At 25.9% G+C, this 20,217-nt stretch overlaps 1 protein-coding gene across 1 annotated transcript in view; it reads right to left on the bottom strand.

The window, feature by feature from the left end:
- Positions 1-1,932: 1,932 nt before the first annotated feature.
- Positions 1,933-20,217, bottom strand: part of LOC136071837 (E3 ubiquitin-protein ligase parkin-like) — a 37,344-nt gene continuing 19,059 nt past the window's right edge. Inside the window, exons 2-11 of the mRNA XM_065797314.1 lie at positions 18,721-18,850; positions 18,232-18,356; positions 18,055-18,141; positions 17,726-17,847; positions 10,082-10,227; positions 9,819-9,880; positions 3,134-3,280; positions 2,828-2,914; positions 2,284-2,407; positions 1,933-2,125 (exon numbers count right to left, since the gene is read on the bottom strand). Of these exons, the coding sequence (XP_065653386.1) occupies positions 2,016-2,125; positions 2,284-2,407; positions 2,828-2,914; positions 3,134-3,280; positions 9,819-9,880; positions 10,082-10,227; positions 17,726-17,847; positions 18,055-18,141; positions 18,232-18,356; positions 18,721-18,850 (1,140 nt within the window). The 3' untranslated portion in view covers positions 1,933-2,015. The remainder of the gene's footprint in view (positions 2,126-2,283; positions 2,408-2,827; positions 2,915-3,133; positions 3,281-9,818; positions 9,881-10,081; positions 10,228-17,725; positions 17,848-18,054; positions 18,142-18,231; positions 18,357-18,720; positions 18,851-20,217) is intronic.

The following is a 20,217-nucleotide window of genomic DNA, read 5'->3' as shown; positions in this document are numbered from 1 at the left end:
TACGCATAATCCTGAAGATTTACTTTTGCACCAGCATATACCACCATAACTTTACATCTGCAACTGCTTTAACAATGATGGTTATTAATATATTGATATCCCGTAGTGGTGTAGTGGTAGAGCGCTCGCCTCATAAGCGAAAGTTTTGAGTTCAACCCCACCAAGTTCTTTTTTGTACTTTAACTTGATTGCGGGGGCCTTCATGGTTCAATTTTTAGAATTATAGAGTTGAGAGAGGGTTCTAACCATAATTAAAGTAGCTTTCTCGACTATAGTGGTCTATATTGCATCGGGTAGGTGAATTAACATTGAAAAAAAATTCGAAAATACTTATACTATACTGTCCTGCCAATCAAGAACACCTTTAGTGCATAAATTAAATATTTTTGAGTTTGGAGTTGAATATGGTTCATTATAAGATTTAGCAACTGCAAAAAAATCAAGGAGACCTTATATAAAGGATATTTAGTCCTAAAGTCAAAACAAACATAGTAATATATTAGTACATTAGTCGAATATTGAACAGTTTTTGATTTAAGGAATTGATTTTTAACAAAAACATATTGATTTAAAGCTACTATATAATTAAAAATAATTAAGTTCAATTAGTATGATTTACATTATAATGTTAATGATTGGATGCCTGAAAATGTGTATTTCCCCCTCGAACAATTTAATGTCAAAATAGACCTTTTTGTAAATATCTCCAATGGAGAGTTTTCAAAGCGAGGCTGTGTTCTACAATAGTAATATACATTTAATAAATAAAATATCGAATTGTTCTTATTCTAAAGGACTACAAACACTTTTGAAATATTTGAGTAGATTTTAATATCTTGATGTTGTCTATATTGTGTTTTTATTCTATCTTCTCAATAGAAACTTTAACAACTAAAAAACGTTTAAAGTTTGAATATAGAATTGATTTAGAAAAATTGAATAAGAATTGATTTTGAAGAAATGCCTTTGAATGACATTAATTTGCTAAAGTTGTCCTAATAAAATCAGTCTAGGCTTTAGTTTTTTTTTTTTTTTTTCAAGTAGTGTTTTCTATTTGCCCTGTGTTGGATATTAGTACCTGTAGCCATCGTTTCGGTTTTCCCATTTATGTTTTGCGTTAATGACTTATGCATTTAATAACAATTTGAAGTTGTTATTGAATTCTGTTGTTTATTTTTCGTTTCTTATTTATATATTTTATAAAAAGAAATATATTTTATACTCATTTTCCTGTATCTTTTTATTATCTTTTATCTATAACTTTTTTTTAGAGGATAATGCGATGATTTTTTTTAACCATTTATATTGAGTATTTATTTTGATGTTGATTATTTATTATAATATTTACTGTTGTTTTAAAAGCCTCATCTTTGTCTGCTTGTTAGGGTGGAGTGAAAATAACTTCTTTTTTTTAATTCTCCTGTTACATCCCTAAGTTTGTTTTATATAATAAAATGAAAAAAATTTTTACTGAATTTTTTTTTTTTTGATTCAATATTATTTTATTATAGAGAACGAACCTAGGGGTGTAACAGGAGAATTTTTAAAAGCAATTTTCACTCAAACCTTCTTCTTATTTCCTTTTACGATATTGTAATTATTATTGTCGTTATCATTATCATTAGTTCGCATCACTCAAAAAAAAAATTTCATGTGAAAAACTGATATCTTAAAAGTAACATTATTACACCGTACAATTTATTTATGTGGATTATTTTTAGAATATCGACTCTATTTGTTAAATCATATTATTAGACAATATACGAGTTAATAGACACTCGTTAACAAACGAGTTAAAGTTTACCTCTAAATTTAAAATTCTAGGGGAATGAAAAGAATTAAAATATATTAATAAAATATATAATATAAATAAATTATGAGAGTTAAAACTAAGTAAAAAAAAGTAATGAACAATAAGCAATATATATGAATAATTATAGAAAATATTATAAAAACACTTGAATCTAACAAATTAAATTTGCACTATAATTCAGTGATCAGCACCAGCTTAAAAATCAACTCGCTCTAAACCAGTGATCAGATTCGCAGTTTTTTCCCCACTCAACTAAACACAACCAACACCATTGTAAATTACAACGTGCACATTGCATATGATTGCAGCCACCTAAACAAATAAAAAAAACCTGTTTCTCACACCATAACACCTAACTTTACGAATAACATCAATTAGTTTTTACAACAAACAACGTTAGGCAAAAATGTTTTTAAATCATCTTTATTTTTTTTTCCTTTTCTATACCTGGTATCAAGCATAATACTTACCACTTTTTTCTGTCCTAGAACGACAGAGAGGGCATGGTTTTGTAGTTTGAGCTATTGTATCCCGGCACTTGGCTTCGTCTTTCCATTTTGCGTGCATTGCATTAGTCTGACTGATTTCGTAAGTCTAATTTAAAAAAGAGAAAATCTCAAAAATATTTATAAGCAAAGATATACTAAATATCATAAAATATAATATTTCATGAACAACAAAAACTTATGGATATGATAAATAGTAATATATATAAAAATAAGTCTTTTTAGATTAGATGACAAATAATTAAACAAAAACGAAACTAATAAATTATACAAAAATCTATAGTGGTTACTAGCGGTTCGTAAAAATATAAAAGCGAAGAAAGCATTCATTAAAAGTAAAAAATAATTAAATTCTTGAAAACTGAAACTACTTTTTGGAAACTGAAAACTACATTTTGGAAACTAGAATCTACTTTTAAAAAACATTAATACTGTTATTGGTTAAGTAATATTGAATTCCTGTTTGTTTGTTTTTATAATTTATTGTTTCAAAAGTATAAAAAGTTACATTACAACTCTTCGTGGTTAGATTATCAATCGAACTTATACATTCACCATCATGGTATGCAAGAAGACAATTACGACAAAAGACAAACTAAAACACAAAAAAAACTCATTAAAAATATTTATTTTTTTCAAAAATAAATATTTATTTTTTTCAAAAATAAATATTTATTTTTTTAAAAAATATTTATTTTTTTCAAAAATAAATATTTTTTAATTTTTTTAATTAAAAAGATTTTTTTTTGAAAAAAGTATTTCAAAAAAAAAAAAAAAAAAAAATTTTTTTTTTTTAAACTATTAATTAACTTGCCCCACAACCACCTCTTGACTTATAACAAACAATTTTTCTGTAATCATGCTCCAAAAAAATACCATTGCCACAGTCTTTTCCAGGACAAAGTAAACCACCATTTTGAAGAACAAAATCTTCTGCTGCAAAATTCTTGTACCGTTCATACTAAATTGATAAAAAAAGAAAACTACTGCAGATATTTAGAAACCTTGTTTGCAGCTACATAAGAGGAAAACACACAGTAATTAACGGTGGGACGATTATGATTTTGACAGGATCAGATTTAGTAAAATAAATCATTGGGGGGTTTTATGTAAGGCATGTGCAAAATTTATAAATAAAATCAGTACAACAACCTCCCTTCTTAAATTTAATACAATTAAATACAATTAAATAAAAAAAGTTTCAGAGTACGGACTATCATTCATAAGGGCCCAACCGTTAGATGCTATTAGTCCTTTTAATAAAGCCCTTTATGAAAAACTAAAGAAATCACAATAAATGTAATTTGTTAATACAACTTCTTTTTAAATAAAGTTTAATTAATATATATAAATTTATTTTTAGTCAAAATTTTTAAAGGAAGAAAAAAATCTTTATTATAAAAAAAATTAAAAAAAAAACTAAAGTTAGTTTTCTGTAATTACATTTATAAAATTTAAATTTTAAAATTATAAAATGTCATTTTAGAATTATTTTATTATGAAAAAAAATTGATATAACAATATTATGTCTAAATTGGGTATTTTATATCAGAGTTTTCTTCTTAATAAGTTTACCAAAGCTAAAGAACCTTTCTTGTCAATTTCCTACTTTTTTTTTAAAAATGTTTTAATAAAAGTTGTGGAATTTTATGGAGAATCAAAATCTGATTTTTTTTTTAATGTTAATTCACCTCCCCAAGACCAAAAAAGCCAGTACAGACAAGGAGGCTACTTAATTGTGGTATAACCCTCTCTCAGCTCTATAACTCCAAAAACATGAACCTTGATAAACAAGGCCGCTGCGCAGAGAAACAAGTTGAGCACGGTACGACCAGGGATGTGGTGGGGATCGAACTTGGAACCACTTGCCTATGAAGAAAGAGTTCTACCATTACACCACTACCGCATATATATTTAATTATTTACTTAGGTGATTAACCTTTTTTATGAAAGTATAAACAGTTTTTGTTTTCTTTTAAATGGAATAACGAGGTTACCGGACAATACTGTCTGTAAAGTAAACAGACTTTTAAACAATAAAACAAATTTAACTCAATATGTATAAATTTTGTAATAAATTTTGTAATAAACGGGTAAAATAAAATTTCATTTCTCAAAAAGATTTACTAAAACATTTTTTTAAAATCTTAATAATGGTCAGTAAACTAGTTTTTTTATTGGTGCAATAAGTAAACAACTATTAAGTGTAAATTGTTAAATAAAAATTTAAGAACTTTTAATCAATTGCTTCCATTCTAATATTTTTTCAAACCTTTTTTTCATTCCTAAACAAAAAAAATCTTAAAAATATTTTACAAATTAAAGAAATAATGGCACCCAAAACCAGAGTAAATACTAGTACACAAGTAAGTGTTGCATTTGGTACAGGAAAACAGTTTCTACTTTTAGAGTTACCAAACAACAGAGACGTTATTGGGTCCGTGTTTGATCTGACTACAGATCTAGATATAAACCTAGTATCTAAAACTATTAAAATTGGTAATCCACATATTTTTCTTGATAATAAAATAATAAATGATTTTTCTGAAAATCAATTTTATGGTAATAAATTAGAAGTGGTATTTTAGACCCAAAATTTAATTTATTACAAATTGGGCCTATTTCACATTCAAGATGGTTAACTAATGCTGACAGAATATGTAGAATATAGATCCCTTAACATGGAATTCTAGGTGAAGATCTAAAAAATTTAAGGTCTATCACCGAGTTCATTGTGGGTGTTTCATTTTATTGTTGGTTTAAGATCAAAGTTGAACACTCATGGATTGAAGGTTCTAAACATGTACTTTACCAGATTCAGCAACTAAAATTTTAGAAAGAAATTTGAGTTACTATGTTTGTAGTATAAACTCACTGTTTCAGTGAGTGTATACTACATGTATGTATACTACAAACATTGTTGTGTTTTAATACTGAAGAAGATAGAAGTGTAAATATATTAGAGCTACTGCAAACGAAGATCTACAAAAAAGTGATTCTTCTCTTAGACCAAGAAAAACTCCTGTTCTAAACTTTAATGCTGAAAAATTGGTAGACCTTTAATTTTTTTAAAATTAAAAATTTTAAAAACACCCAATTTTTTTTCTAAAAAAAAATACATAATCGACACACCCTACTCTTTAGCCCTAATATCTATTGATTAAAAACATTATATTAGAGACCAGACACACTTAAAACATGGAAAGACAATAAATACTATTAAATATACTGCGCTGTTGGTCTTAAAACATTTAGTATGGTCAACATGTCAGCTATAAAACAGTTAACTGATCATTATCATACAATAATATATTATATGATATTTAATATAAATATGATAATTTATCATATATAAAAAAGTTTTTTTATCAGTTTTTTGTTTGTGAGTATGTAAAATTTTTAATTTATAATCAAGTTTATTTCCTAGTAAGGAGTCATCCATAAAGTATGTAGGCTTTTATTTCAACCCTCCCTCCTGCATTTTGCTATATGTTTTTTTAAGTACCCTCCACCTCCCTAAAAGCAACTATGCTTTTAACCTGCCTTATCAACATTTTATGATATTTTTTTAATTTAATGTCTCCTTATCTTTATAACTGACTCCCTGCCCCTCATTTCATATACACTGTTTGTAGATTCCCTCTCCCCATCCAAGCATACGTACTTTATGGAAGATCTTTTAGAATCACTGACAGAACTTGCAATAAATTTTTTATAAAGAAACAGTTATTTTCTGATATTTTGAAATGTCAGAATTTATAACCCATAAATATTTTTCTAACAAAAATTTAAATTTAAATTTTTAAAAATCTATTTTTAAAATAGTAGACTCTGAACAGTCTGTTCAAAAATTATTTCAGGAAAAGCTATGTAATGATGCAGAAAGAATTAAAACAGAATGTGTGTCAACTTGACTAAAACAAGCACCTATCAATTTGTGTTTCCCAACAAAAAATTAATAAATTTTCAGCATAAAGGAAATTAACTACTCATAATTAAAGAAAACATCAAAATGTATCATAGATCTACCATTATGTCTATAAGGCCGTAAAACTTTGTTATTTGCAGACAAACATTAACAGTGTTTTTATATATAAGTGGTGATTTTATATAATATATATATATATATATATATATATATATATATATATATATATATATATATATATATATATAAAGACGGCTTATACAAAAAAGATGTTTTATATTGTTATTTGCCTATCATATTTTAGTGCCTCCTCCCCCTCCTTTCCCTGATGATGTCAGCCCTGTAGTGTATATTCAATTAACATAAATGTTACTAACTCATAGATTAATGTAAAAATAAATGATTAAAATATAAAAACGCAAGTTTTTTTTTTAAAATAATTTTATTTAGGTACCCCAAGAAGTCCTTACAGTCTTATCACAGAGCACCGCAAATGAGCATTTAATTGGAAGTTCACGCCTCCTTCCTAACCAATGTCGCAAAACTTGTCCAAAGGTTGGGTTTGAGCCATGGATCCTTTGTTTCTGAGGCAAGTGCGCTACCACTGCGCCATGGCTGCTCATGAGTTGATACGGGAAGTCAAGTTACAATCATACCTAAAAATATTTGGGAACGAATGTCTAAACCAAAATTACAAAAACGTTACCTCCGACTGAAATATTTCGATGGTACTATTATTAAAGTTTTAAGCGAATTCAAGGCAACTTAGGAAACTGAATCTAAAATGAGTATTGTACGAATTATTGTTGCAGATTGGGCAAAGAATCATGGTTTAATTGGCATGGTTGTATAATATATTAATGCAACAAACTTAATAGTATAGAATCTATTGTTCATGGGCATTTAATTACAAAGCAAACTTACATTCATTATTACATTAAGGAAAAAAGAAGTTATGTTTGAGTGAAGGAAAGAACATCAATATGTATTTGAATTGCTAAAGAACAATCTTTGTAAAGACCCTGTGGTAAAAGTTTATGACATCAATAAAGATCTAGAATTAACAACTGATGCCAGTGAAAAAGCAATATCTGGAATACTATCACAAAATGGTCATCTTGTATCGTATCTTTCACGATCTTTACCAGATGCTGAAACAAGATATTCGAGTATAGAGAGAAAGTGTTGGCTATTGTAAGGTCTAATCCAAGAGCTAGGCATTTTTTGTTGGGTAAGAAATTTAATTGATATCAGATCACAGACCATTAGAGTTTATATTTGATTGTAATAAAGACCTGCCAAAAGTAACATCGGCTAGAATTTTAAAATGGACCCTGCAAATGATGACATTTGACTACAATATCAGCTATAAAAAAAGAAAAAATATTTCTTATGGGGATGCTTCATCAAGATTGTCTTTTCTACCACAAGATGAAGAAAAGAACCAAGAAATCTTTTTAAATTTAGTGTAGTCAGATATTGTAAACCTTGAACAGATAATAAAATAAACAGAAAATGATAGAGTATATACAAAACCAGATACAAAACCAGAAGTAGCAAAAATAATTGGAGCAGATATCTGTGGCAGAAAGATCTTATAAATCTAACAGAAATAAATTGACTATTGAAAAGGGAATTGTATGTAATGATTTTATTGTACCTCCTAAAACAACAAGTAGGATGTTCATCAAACCAATCCACCATAACATACATTGTGGCATAATGCAAACTCAATGTAGATTAAAGCTAGAAGCTTGGTGGTCTGGCTATTGTCAAGATGTTAAAGAATATGTAAAAAGAAGCAGTTAAGATTTCCTCTTACACTGAGCTTTGAAAGTAGATCACCATGATGGTATCACTAGATTCAAAACCTGAACCTGCTTTATTTATCTCTAAGACTGGGCAAAACATGCAATCATATTGAGGAATAATTCTTCAGGTAAATTATGACCAAGTAAACAAATATTTAACTGAGCCTAGTATAGTTATGGATAATGAAGATTGTATACAATGTGATGATCCCATCAATAATGAGAAACTCAATTTTATCAATAAACCTGATATGTCCAAACTACGTTTGACTGAAGAACATACCCAGAATCAATGATGTTTCAGTTTACATTTCAGGAAAGTGAATCCATACAACTCTATAAATTTGAACTTCAAATTGAAAAATTTGTAATGTAATAATAACTGCTTCTTTCTACATATAAAGATTTTTTTCTACATATAAAGGTTTTTTTTACATACTGAGCTGATTTTAAATCCAATTCTAATTAAGAAACCATATCAACAAGTAAAAATGAATCCATATTTGATGAATTTGGAAAATGGTCAATACTTAAACGCAGGTTAGAGAAAGCGTATGATTATTACTTTTATTCAGATTCAAAACTAATGTTTTCTTTTAACAAGTTTTTTAAACCTTTCTTGTAAAAATATTAGGTTTTATAGTCTGATGATGAAATTGTCTAGTGATCTCAAAAATTATAAATTAGTAACTTAGTTGTTTTGAATTTCTGCATAAAAAGAAGTAATTTTGAAAATAATATATAAACATATATTATGTTAAGAAGTTTTTTCCATAAACTATCGTTTTAAATAAAATTCTAATAAACCAGACCAGAAAAAGTTTAAAAACTTAAAGGAATCCTTTTTTTTGAGCAAGAGATCAATAATGTAAACAAGCAAAAAAGTCAAAGACGCCTGTACTAAAACTCTTATGAATAAAACGCACTTGAATGAATTATCAAGTCTGAAGATTGCGGTGTATTTTACACTGACTTTTAGGCCTACAATAAAACCAAGAAAGCGAGCTTCGACTAAAAAAAAAAAACTTATTAAAAACGATATCCATTTATTCTTTTGTTTTAATAAAAAAAATTTAGCCTAAACATATTTTTTTATCATTCTCTTTAATATGAACACAACATGTCTCAGAGGTATGGGATCCCTTTAAGATTTTTCTTTTAATTAATAGATTGCCTGCCCAAATTAAAACCTTCAGTCAATGCATATGCACTCACTATATATTTTTTTTAAAAAAATTTCTAGTCATAAATTTTATGGTTTTTTAATAAGCAATTAAATTTATTTAGTCTCTCAATTATTTTTATGGTTTTGTCTATAAGTCAACACAAAAAAGTTGTATGATAATCAAAACTAAATTAATGTATTTTGCAGCCAAAATAACCATTTTTCACTTATTGCGACTTATAGCGGTTTGCAGATGGGCTTATTTTGGAAAATTACCTTGGCAAAAAAGTGCCAAGGCAATTTATCCAAATACTAAAAAGCTCTCAACAAAAACCACTAGGTTATGCCGAGGTTAATTTTGCATGCTGTATATATGTATATATATATATATATACATATATATATATATATATATATATATATATATATATATATATATATATATATATATATATATATATATATATATATATATATAAATATATAATTATATATATATATATATATATTTATATATATATAGAGAGAGAAAAAGATATATGGTATTTGGTTATGAATAACAAAAATGTATCAATCAAAATAGCTTTAAACATACTTGGGTTTTACCAGCAATTATAAAGTGATGAACTTCTTCAATAAAACATTTATTGCATGCTTCTATAATATAGCACTATATTGAATACAACACTTGCATAATAGATACAACGATAGTTTAAGTGATACAAATCTTTATAGATAAATAACTCATAAGAAAGTTTAAGAATGAAGTTTATAAATTTCTTAAATTAAAAACATGATTTAATAGTTTAAAAAGATTTTAACAAGTTATTATTTATAAAAAAATTGAAAAATTTAAACCTTCAAGTCCAGGACAAGGAAGAGTGTAGCCAATATTTTCTTTTAATATAAAATGTCTTGTGTTTAAACTTGTTTCACAATACAATGAAAAACAATCAATACAGATAACATGTTTTTCTTCGCATGGAAATACAAGCACTACGTCACTATAAATTAATGCATGCTTTAATATAAAAATTGATTTAATATAAGAATTAATATAAAAATAATAATTTATCTTGTTTAAGATAATTAATTTATTATTTTAGAAAAGATAAAAAGACAATTTCAAAACTGTTTATAACTATTCAAGACTGTTTCCTTGAAACACTCTTAAATAATAGACTCTTTCAAAGCTCAAGCTAATAGAATGTGACTTGTAGGAAACAAAAATGCTTAGAAAAACAAAATGGTTTTAATTCTTTAAAAATAAAAAGTATTTAAAAGACACCATGCTGTCAAAATACATATGGGATTTGAAAGATGAAAATATTGATAAATTTATCTTGAATTGGTCCATCCTTAAAACAGCACCTGCATATAATAATATTTCCAAAAAATGCATATTATGTTTACAAGAAAAATTTGAAATAACATGCAAACCAAGAAACAAAAAATAGATACTGATCTCAAAATGCAGGCATGAAAAGTTTCTCCTAAAAAACTATAAAAATAAGTGAGCTCAAAAAATAATTACTTTAAATCCCCCCCCCTTTAAAAATATATTTAAGCAGAAGTAAACAATTCTAAAGAATTCTTTTTATAATTGTGTTAGCATACTCCACAATTGTGTGAAAATTTACAGTAACTAAGACATTTATGACTTCATGTAATTTAATTTTTGTTATAAATTAAAGTTTTATCAATTTGAACATTCATTTCTGATGAGTTTTGATTGATAAAACACAGTGTTTAATGAAAACGTTTGATAAGTGATTTTTACTAATTTATTATTGAGTATATTGTGTATTTAAAAATATAATGGATCAGGGTTGCTTTTATTGAAATTGATTTAAATCTAATAAATAAAAATCTAATTTTACCTAATATTTAATCTACTTCAAATGCGCTAAAAATAACTTAAAGCATTTAAATTATTATGTTGACCGTATGATTATTCATATGATAATATTATATATTTCATTTATATTATAGAATTTCTTTAAAAAACAAACAAAATAACTTATATTTACATTTAAGTTAATGTATAAATTAGTTCACATTAGCCGTATACATAAATAATTACATTAATTTTATTACATCTATTTTTGTTACAATTCATTTAACAAATATAAATATATTTCTTTCATATAAGAGTTGAGTTCATATAAAGTCTTTTATTAAAAACAACTCTTTCATTTAATAACTGGCTATTTAAAAACTTTTTACTTAATAGCATTAATTTTTAGTTTAAAATAGATTATCATAAAACTTGAAATAAAAATGTCTGACACTGGTTAAAAAAAGCAATTGGATGTATTGATTGTTATGCAAACAATTCTCTCTGGACAATCATTTCTAACAATTGTTTGGAATAACAATTAGCGATTGGGGAATAAGCAATTTCTTTTGGAGAACCACACGGTAAAATGATTGCTAAAGTATTCCCTAAGTGACTAATTTGGTACGAGGAATGCTCACTATAAAAGCCATAGCACTAAACTCAATGTTGGTTGAAATAACGCCACTAGAAGACTACACACAGTTAATATAATAATTAATTGTAACAATTTAATATATAGATATAGAAATAAATGTCAAATCGATATTAAAGCAAATCTCTTTCTTATAATAAACAAGAAGACAAAACATTACAATGGACATGGTTTAAACTTAAATACAGAAGTAGAAATTTAACTGAATAAAAAATAGAGATGGAAATGATTTTAGTGATTTCAAAGAATCTAGATTCTCTTTGGCTAATTTCAAAGCAAAATCTGCATCATTTTATGAGTTTATACTCAAAGATAATACATTCAAACTATAAAATCTGGTGTTTAGTGGAAATTTAATAACAATTGTATCTTAAAGTTACTTACTGCTATTGCTTCATCAGCAGCAGTTAAAAAGATATTTATATCACTTGATTCACTTGAACATTAAAAATAAACTAGAAACTTAAAAAAAAAAGCAGGCTAATCAGTTTTCCTTTTCAAATTATCCAATCAGAAAGCATCAGAATCAATGAATTTATTGGAGTCTTTAAAAATTTGATATTATACTATAATTAACAGTAAGTCACTCTGAAACTCACTGTCAATCTAAAATTTTAAACTTTGTTGGCCAACATTGAAAAATTTTTAAAATGCTTCAGATTTAATTATGATTTTATAATAATGTTTTACTTAAATCAGTTAAATTGAACTTGTATGAGATTTCTTTTTCAAATCAAAAATGTTATTTAAACTAGGTTTATATCTCAAAAATACAAAGAAATCTAATTTAAAAATCTTGTCGCAGTTGATAAAAAAAAAAAAACGCAGTTTTTGTCAAGAATGTGTTTTATATTTATAAGTTTATTGTAACTTTATATGACTATAAGTGTGTTGTATGTTTTATATTGACTGAAATTAATGATTTATTATGATAAATATCTTTTGAGAGTATACTACATAACAAAAAAAAAAAAACATTTAGTATTTGAAGTGGTCATTTTTGAACATTGACTAGGTAAAGTCACTAGACTAGATAATTCAGAAATAGTTGGTGGATTGTCTTTTTTTAATAAGTTTTTGTAAAATGTGTTAAAAATTTAGCTTTCATGATCGATGTTCACATTCTGTAAAATGTGTTATAAATTTAGCTTTAATGGTCCATGTTCATGTTCAGCTTTTTTTACCATTTAAATCATCTATATTTTTCATTTTCATCATGTTATTTTCAACTCTACTAATGGTGGTTATTGAGACTTTGATTCCATTTCCAATATTTCTTAATCATTCTATACAAATATTTAAGTTGTACCAACAATTAAACACATCCTTTATTATTTTCTTGAACTTTTTTTGTCAACATGTAATAAATTTTTATTTTACCGCTAACTAAACCAAATTATATAAATTCAAATTATATAAACATAGCAATTAATTATTTAAAAGGTAGTCAAATTTCTAAAGTGTTTCCAGTACAATGTTTTCATGATTGTAAAACGTCATTCATGATAAAAACAATTTTTGCAACTTTTTAAGATTTTCATCTGCATCATTTTACTTTTAAAATATTTTTTCAAAGAATATTTTTAACTTTATTATTGTTAACAATATGGTATAATATAACTGCATGTAATACTAGGTCAAAAAAAAGGTTTAAAAATTATTCCAGTAAAATCACATCTCACCCTGTAGTTACAAAGTTTACATTCTCCCAGATAAATGACTCAAAAGCAGTAAAATGGCACTGTCAATGTTTGATTTTCATTGCAGTAAATATTTAGCTTGCAATTTTAAAATAATAAGAAGACAAACTTTGCATCAAATTATATAGTATTTAGACAAGTTTGAACAGTCAACACATGATATATGAAGAGCAGTCTGTGTGTGTATATTAAGGATAATCTCCTTCATGATAAGACACCTGATAATCTTAAGTGGCTCAATTTGCCTAATTTATCTAATGAGGACTTTTCTCTTTTAGAAAAGGTCCAAAAATGCATGTAAACATATTTAGAACTGCTTTAATTGTCTAAAGCCTCTGTTCGATTATTGTATAGTTGCATCTCTTTCTCCCTCTTTTTTTTAAAATACTACTTGTCCCTTGTAGTATTTGAAGCAATCATTACTTGGTAGTATTTGAAGCTATCATTACTTGGTAGTATTTGAAGTTATCATTACTTGGTAGTATTTGAAGCTATCATTACTTGGTAGTATTTGAAGCTATCATTACTTGGTAGTATTTGAAGCTATCATTACTTAGTAGTATTTGAAGCTATCATTACTTGGTAGTATTTGAAGCTATCATTACTTGGTAGTATATGAAGCTATCATTACTTGGTAGTATTTGAAGCTATCATTACTTGGTAGTATTTGAAGTTATCATTACTTGGTAGTATTTGAAGCTATCATTACTTGGTAGTATTTGAAGCTATCATTACTTGGTAGTATTTGAAGCTATCATTACTTGGTAGTATTTGAAGCTATCATTACTTGGTAGTATTTGAAGCTATCATTACTTGGTAGTATTTGAAGCTATCATTACTTGGTAGTATTTGAAGCTATCATTACTTGGTAGTATTTGAAGCTATCATTACTTGGTAGTATTTGAAGCTATCATTACTTGGTAGTATTTGAAGCTATCATTACTTGGTAGTATTTGAAGCTATCATTACTTAGTAGTATTTGAAGCTATCATTACTTGGTAGTATTTGAAGCTATCATTACTTGGTAGTATTTGAAGCTATCATTACTTGGTAGTATTTAAAGCTATCATTACTTGTTTCATCAACCTCAATCTCGTGTAACTACTTAATCCTTACTGAAAATTTTTTTAAAAATTTATAAAAAAAATTATAATAATAAATAACAAGTCATAAAGTAATACGAATTGATTATTATGCATTAAAAATAATAACTACATATTTTATATTAATTTTTTTAACAATTTTAAAATGATTTTCTTAAAAAAAAACTCAAAGAAACTATTACTAAATTTTTGATTAGTATTACTATTCTGTAACGCCAATTAAAAAATTAAAATATACTATTCTGTAATACTTTCTTAAATGTTATCTATTTATCAAAACTTACTGTAAATTTTTTATTTAGTTTTGCCAACATTTACAGATTTTGAGTCTTTTGTCAATCTTTTTTTTTACCTTTTTATTTTCAATTAACTAACCTTATTAAAGAGTGGTTGCTTGCAGCATTGTTGAAAATATTTTTTTTTATTAAAAAAAATAGTGATTTTGATGTCTAATAATAGACTAATCTATTTTTCTAAGATGTCAGAAAAAGTGTGGTCATTAGATTTAAGATCTAATAAACAAAAAAAAAATTCTTTGCAAATTGTTCTGCCTTACTTTTTTGGAGAACTCCATGTATGAGAAATATTAGGCTTGATTTGTTAATAACACTATTAAATATTTTCCAAATGCCTCAGAAAATGAATCAGGTAGAGCAAGGCTTGAATTGAAACCATTGATAAGGAATAGAAGCTTATATAAATGAATTGGTACATAAGTATATGTTCAGACATGTTACTTTTCAAATCAAAGAATAACAGCCATAAACACTGAGATCCAAAGTTAAAATTTTTGAGGTAAGATGCAACTGATGAAAAGCTACTTGAAAAGCCACAAATATATGTAAAAGATAGAGTGAAACAAGTTGATGGTAATGATGTAGCGTGGAAAATAAAAAATCAAAGGCAAGCGGTCAATTTGACTGGCCAACACATGAAATTTAAAATCAATTGTTTTTTTTTGGGTAGTCAAAATTTTTATTTTTTTCTTTAAATTTTCATCTAGTTCTTTAAGACTGAAATTAAACACACAAAAATTACTTAATGCTTGACAAATTCATATTCTTTTAAAAATAACTTCAAATAAAATCAATGCATTTTTAAAACTTAAACTTGCAATAACTAACATTCAATTTACCCGCTAATGTTAATTTGTTTAAATGCTTGCGCGCAGAGATTTTCATTCAATTAAAAAAAAGAAGTTTGATAATAATAAGTAATTTATAATTATTATAATTATGTATAATTTTTTTTTAAATATCAAAGGAAATTTTACACAATAATAAAAAAATACTAAAGAGAAATCGCTTTATGAAATGCTATTGAAAAACAAAAGTGTTGCTTGTGCCTTTTAACTTGCCTTCCTTAAAATGGGAAGCTTCCAGAAGCATCGAAAAGAAGACATAAGATCGACATTTGATGAATTTTTTTACAATTCAATAATAGAAAAAAAGAGAAAAAAGTGCAAACGCGCATTTCATAATTTTGAATTTATTTAAAAATATTTTATTCATTACAATGACTTCTTATCGGTGGGAAAAAGCTACAAAAAAAATAAATGAACAGATTAAATGATTAAAAAAAAAGGTACAGTTGGGAGAGAAAAACAAAAATTTTAAATAATAATTTTATATATCTGATTTTAATGAGCTGAGATAAAATATTTTTTTATCCCTGCTCATTTTAAAAACTGTTAAAATTAGTTCTTAATAATGTTATCAACACTCTTGCAAAGATATAGTACTTTTGCAAGATATATCTTTAAACTTGATTCTTAATAAAAAAAGACAACTGTTTTATGAAACAGTTGTCTTTTATTATCAAGAAATCATTTTAGGAAGTCAAAATAGCAAACTTAGTCATTTCAGGCGGTTTTTAAATGCTGAGCGGCAGTTATTTATACATGTTGATGGATTTTTATGTTTAATAATTTTATGTGCAATAGTCATCTTTTGAATTAATATTGAACTTGAATCAATCAAATAGAGAACAACACAACACTATAAAGATGCTTATATTGTCATTGGAGTCAGCCTCCCTAAGAGCTACATAACACAGTTTTACATTAATGCTATAGGTAAATATTATTTAAAAAAAGGGTTGCAAGGCTGGTCAACTGAAATTTTCTGCTTATTGCTAAAGTCTTAGCCTAGGAGGTCTAGGAAAACAAATCTAGGAGCCTAGATTTGTTTTATTATCCTTTATGCTCAGAAACTTTTTATTTAATAATTTATCTATTTTTTTCATCTTAAACATCAATGCTTAAAAATTCTGTCCTGTCTTCATATTTTGCTGGCTAATATAATTTTGACCTTATTAAACCTTTTGTCAATCATCTTTTGTTCTTAGGCTATTTCTTTTACTTTCTAATAAAATAAATAAAACTCCTAAAACAAATAGTGGCTACAGTCTTGTTGAGAAGTAAATTTGTTATTAAAAATTTTTTTTTATTAAATAAAGTATTTTCTTTTTTTCAATATTCACTTTTTTCAATATTTCAGTATTCACTTTTTTCAATACTTTGAGTTATTGCCACCAATGGTTAGCATTTTGTTTATTCTATTACATGGCAGAGTGGTATAAGTCTAATGATATCGATAATGATGCTGGAACTGTTTTTTGTTATGCTCCTCACTAAACAGCTGTTTTTGTTCACAGCCATAGTGATATTAGTCAGACTTCTCAAAACTAGATGAGTGGCTTATACCACTACGCATCTCAGGGGCTCATATGTACCTAATTTTCTATTTCAAATAGTGGTTCTATTTAAAGATGCTTTAAAAAAATCTTTAAATAACATTTTATATATATATATATATATATATATATATATATATATATATATATATATATATATATATATATATATATATATATATATATATATATATATATATACATATATATATATATATATATATATGTATATATATTTTTATATATATATAAATATATATATAAAAATATATATATATAAATATATATATATATATATAATATATATATATATATATATATATATATATATATATATATATATATATATATATATATATATTGATTACTAATTTTAGAAAAATAATATCATATATTTTAATAGTAAATATAATGATATTTAATAGAAATGTTGTAGTATTTAATTGTAGTGTCATGGATGGAGTTATAATTATGGAAAATACGCAAATAAAAAATAAAAAAACAACCGCATACCTTATATCAGTACATGCTAGACATGGCACATTTTGTGTATTTGTACGCAATAACGGAAGAGCAATTACATTTTCAGAGTCATTTAAACTTCTCTCATGGCTTTCACATTTAAAATAAAACTCCTATAATAACATTGTACAATATCAAGTTTCTATTTGTTTCAACACAAGACAGAAATAGCCTTCTTTAAAATTTTAAGCAGGCTAAAATTTTTCCTATATTAAGAAAACCCACAAAAATGTTATGAAACCACTAAGATCACATATAAAAAAAAGAAATTATTTTAAAAAGTTATTTTAAAAGTTTCTTTTATAAAAATACATTCTTACTGCAATATTTCCATCACAATGATTTTGTGAATTACATATTCCAGTAATTCGATTAACAGTGAGAATGTCAATCCAAGAATCAGGACCCTTATATGATCAAATTAAAAAAATAAAAATTTTTTGATAACAAAATTTTTATTTCATTATTAACTTTGATTACTTCTAATTTATTGAAACCTTTGACAACTCGAAAGCTTCATCTTTACATTTTTTGCAACGAACACGCAATTTTCCAACTTTAACAGCATTGCAATTTTTACAAAACAAATAAAATCTTGATCGCTTTGTTTCATCTCTTTGGTCTAAATTTAGTAAACAAACCAAAGAATAAAATAAGAAATAATTTGAGAATGTTTTGCACAAAAAAATTCATAACCTTAACAAAACATTATAGCGAGGTTACAAAACAATGTTTACTTTGAATTTATACAACAATAAATATTGCAATTTTATACCATCTGTGGTATCCCAAAATGTAAAATCTTTATATATACAAATGTATATATAAAGTATATTAAAAGTATATATAAAATGTATATATATTTTTTTTATTTATAAATATGTACAATAAAATCTATTATTCTTGGAAATCATACAAAAATTATTTATTATGTTCAATAAATATTTGAATAATTATTTACAAGACTAGTATTATTCCGAACTTACCATTATGATTTGTAGCTATTCCTTGTGGTGTTGGCCCTATGAAATTTGTTGGAACCACAGGAGCAAACGAATTACCTTTAGATTTTACAACAATTGCATGAACAGTTGTCCCACATGCAAAATGACAGTTCTAAAAAGAAAGTTATTTTGAGATTAAAATGTAAAATGTTTAATGTAAAAAATATTTAAAAAAATTTAGAGTTATATGCAATTAAATATGAAAAAATAAAAATATGTTTTATCTTGTCTCTTCCCTAAACCATCTACCTCACTCTTTCATTACTATCTCATATAGTCTTTAAAACATTAAATTTAAGAAACTAAAAGCACATATTTACGTGAAAATATGAATTTTCTTGTGAATTTAATTTACATGTAAATAAACTTTGTAATAACCTTTAATGATATGCTCTAATATAAGAAATAGTATTTGTTTTACCAACTTAGACCAGAGCAATGTATATAATACATACATACTAGGGTGTCCCGATTTTAGGTTCACATTTTATTTTGACTGCTCCTACCATTTTTCTGCTGCGTATATGTGAGAAAATGAGATCTGTAAAGTTTTAGAGCTCTAACTTTATTTTTGTGACTAGACACCTTAATTTTCAAAAATCACGATTTTTGGGTGAAAAAAGCCTATTTTTACAGTGCTTGCATAGTCACAGTTTGAAAGATACAGGCTATTCTTATGTTGAACCATGTACTATTAACCCTCATTAGTTAGAAAAAAATTGGAAGCAGTTTGAATAAAACCGTTAGTTAGGTCTGAAGTGAGTTCAAAGATACGCAGTTGACACAATTTACCTATTTTTATGCGGTTTGATGCTGTTGAAAAAATCAAACAAAATACTGATCTAATCCCTTTTCACACCTAATTAGACCAACGAAAATCTAAAATCGGTTGAAAAGTAATAAAGTTATGTATATTTTTCCAAAATATTCATTCCTGAAGTGACAAGATTTGAAACATGTAAAAATGCCTATAATGTTGTGTGTTTTATAAATTAAGGAGGGGTAGGGGTAGGGGAATACTACAATCTAAATGTGGTGAGCAAACTCTGACCTGGGGGTTTTGGGGAGGCGATTATTTGGAACAATGTATTTCCTTGGCAAGGGGTGGGGCATGGCGGTTAGTTGCAACGGTAATCCTTCAGTTAGGCGGCGTAAAATAAAATTATAATTTTGCTTTCTTGCATTGTCTCAAAAATGTCTGAAACATTTTAAAAGCAAAATAATCATTTTATTTTATGCCGCTTAACTGAAGGAGAACCAAGAGTGCTTCAAAGTAGTGATAGAGCACTATTATTGGAACTTTGAGAAACTTTATCTTTTTAAGAGAAAGAACACTTTATAATTCTGTAAGTGATAGGACACATTTATAAACTTCTGTCTATTATAGTTGTTATTTGATTCCAGTGCAGAGAGTAAACTTATTTAAACAGAAAAAAGAAAGAAATATTTCTTCTTAAGAGTATAAGTGACAAGTTGAAT

Source organism: Hydra vulgaris, chromosome 05 (genome assembly GCF_038396675.1).
Source record: "Hydra vulgaris chromosome 05, alternate assembly HydraT2T_AEP".
Lineage (NCBI taxonomy): Eukaryota > Metazoa > Cnidaria > Hydrozoa > Anthoathecata > Hydridae > Hydra > Hydra vulgaris.
This window is presented reverse-complemented; position numbering and strand designations above follow the sequence as displayed.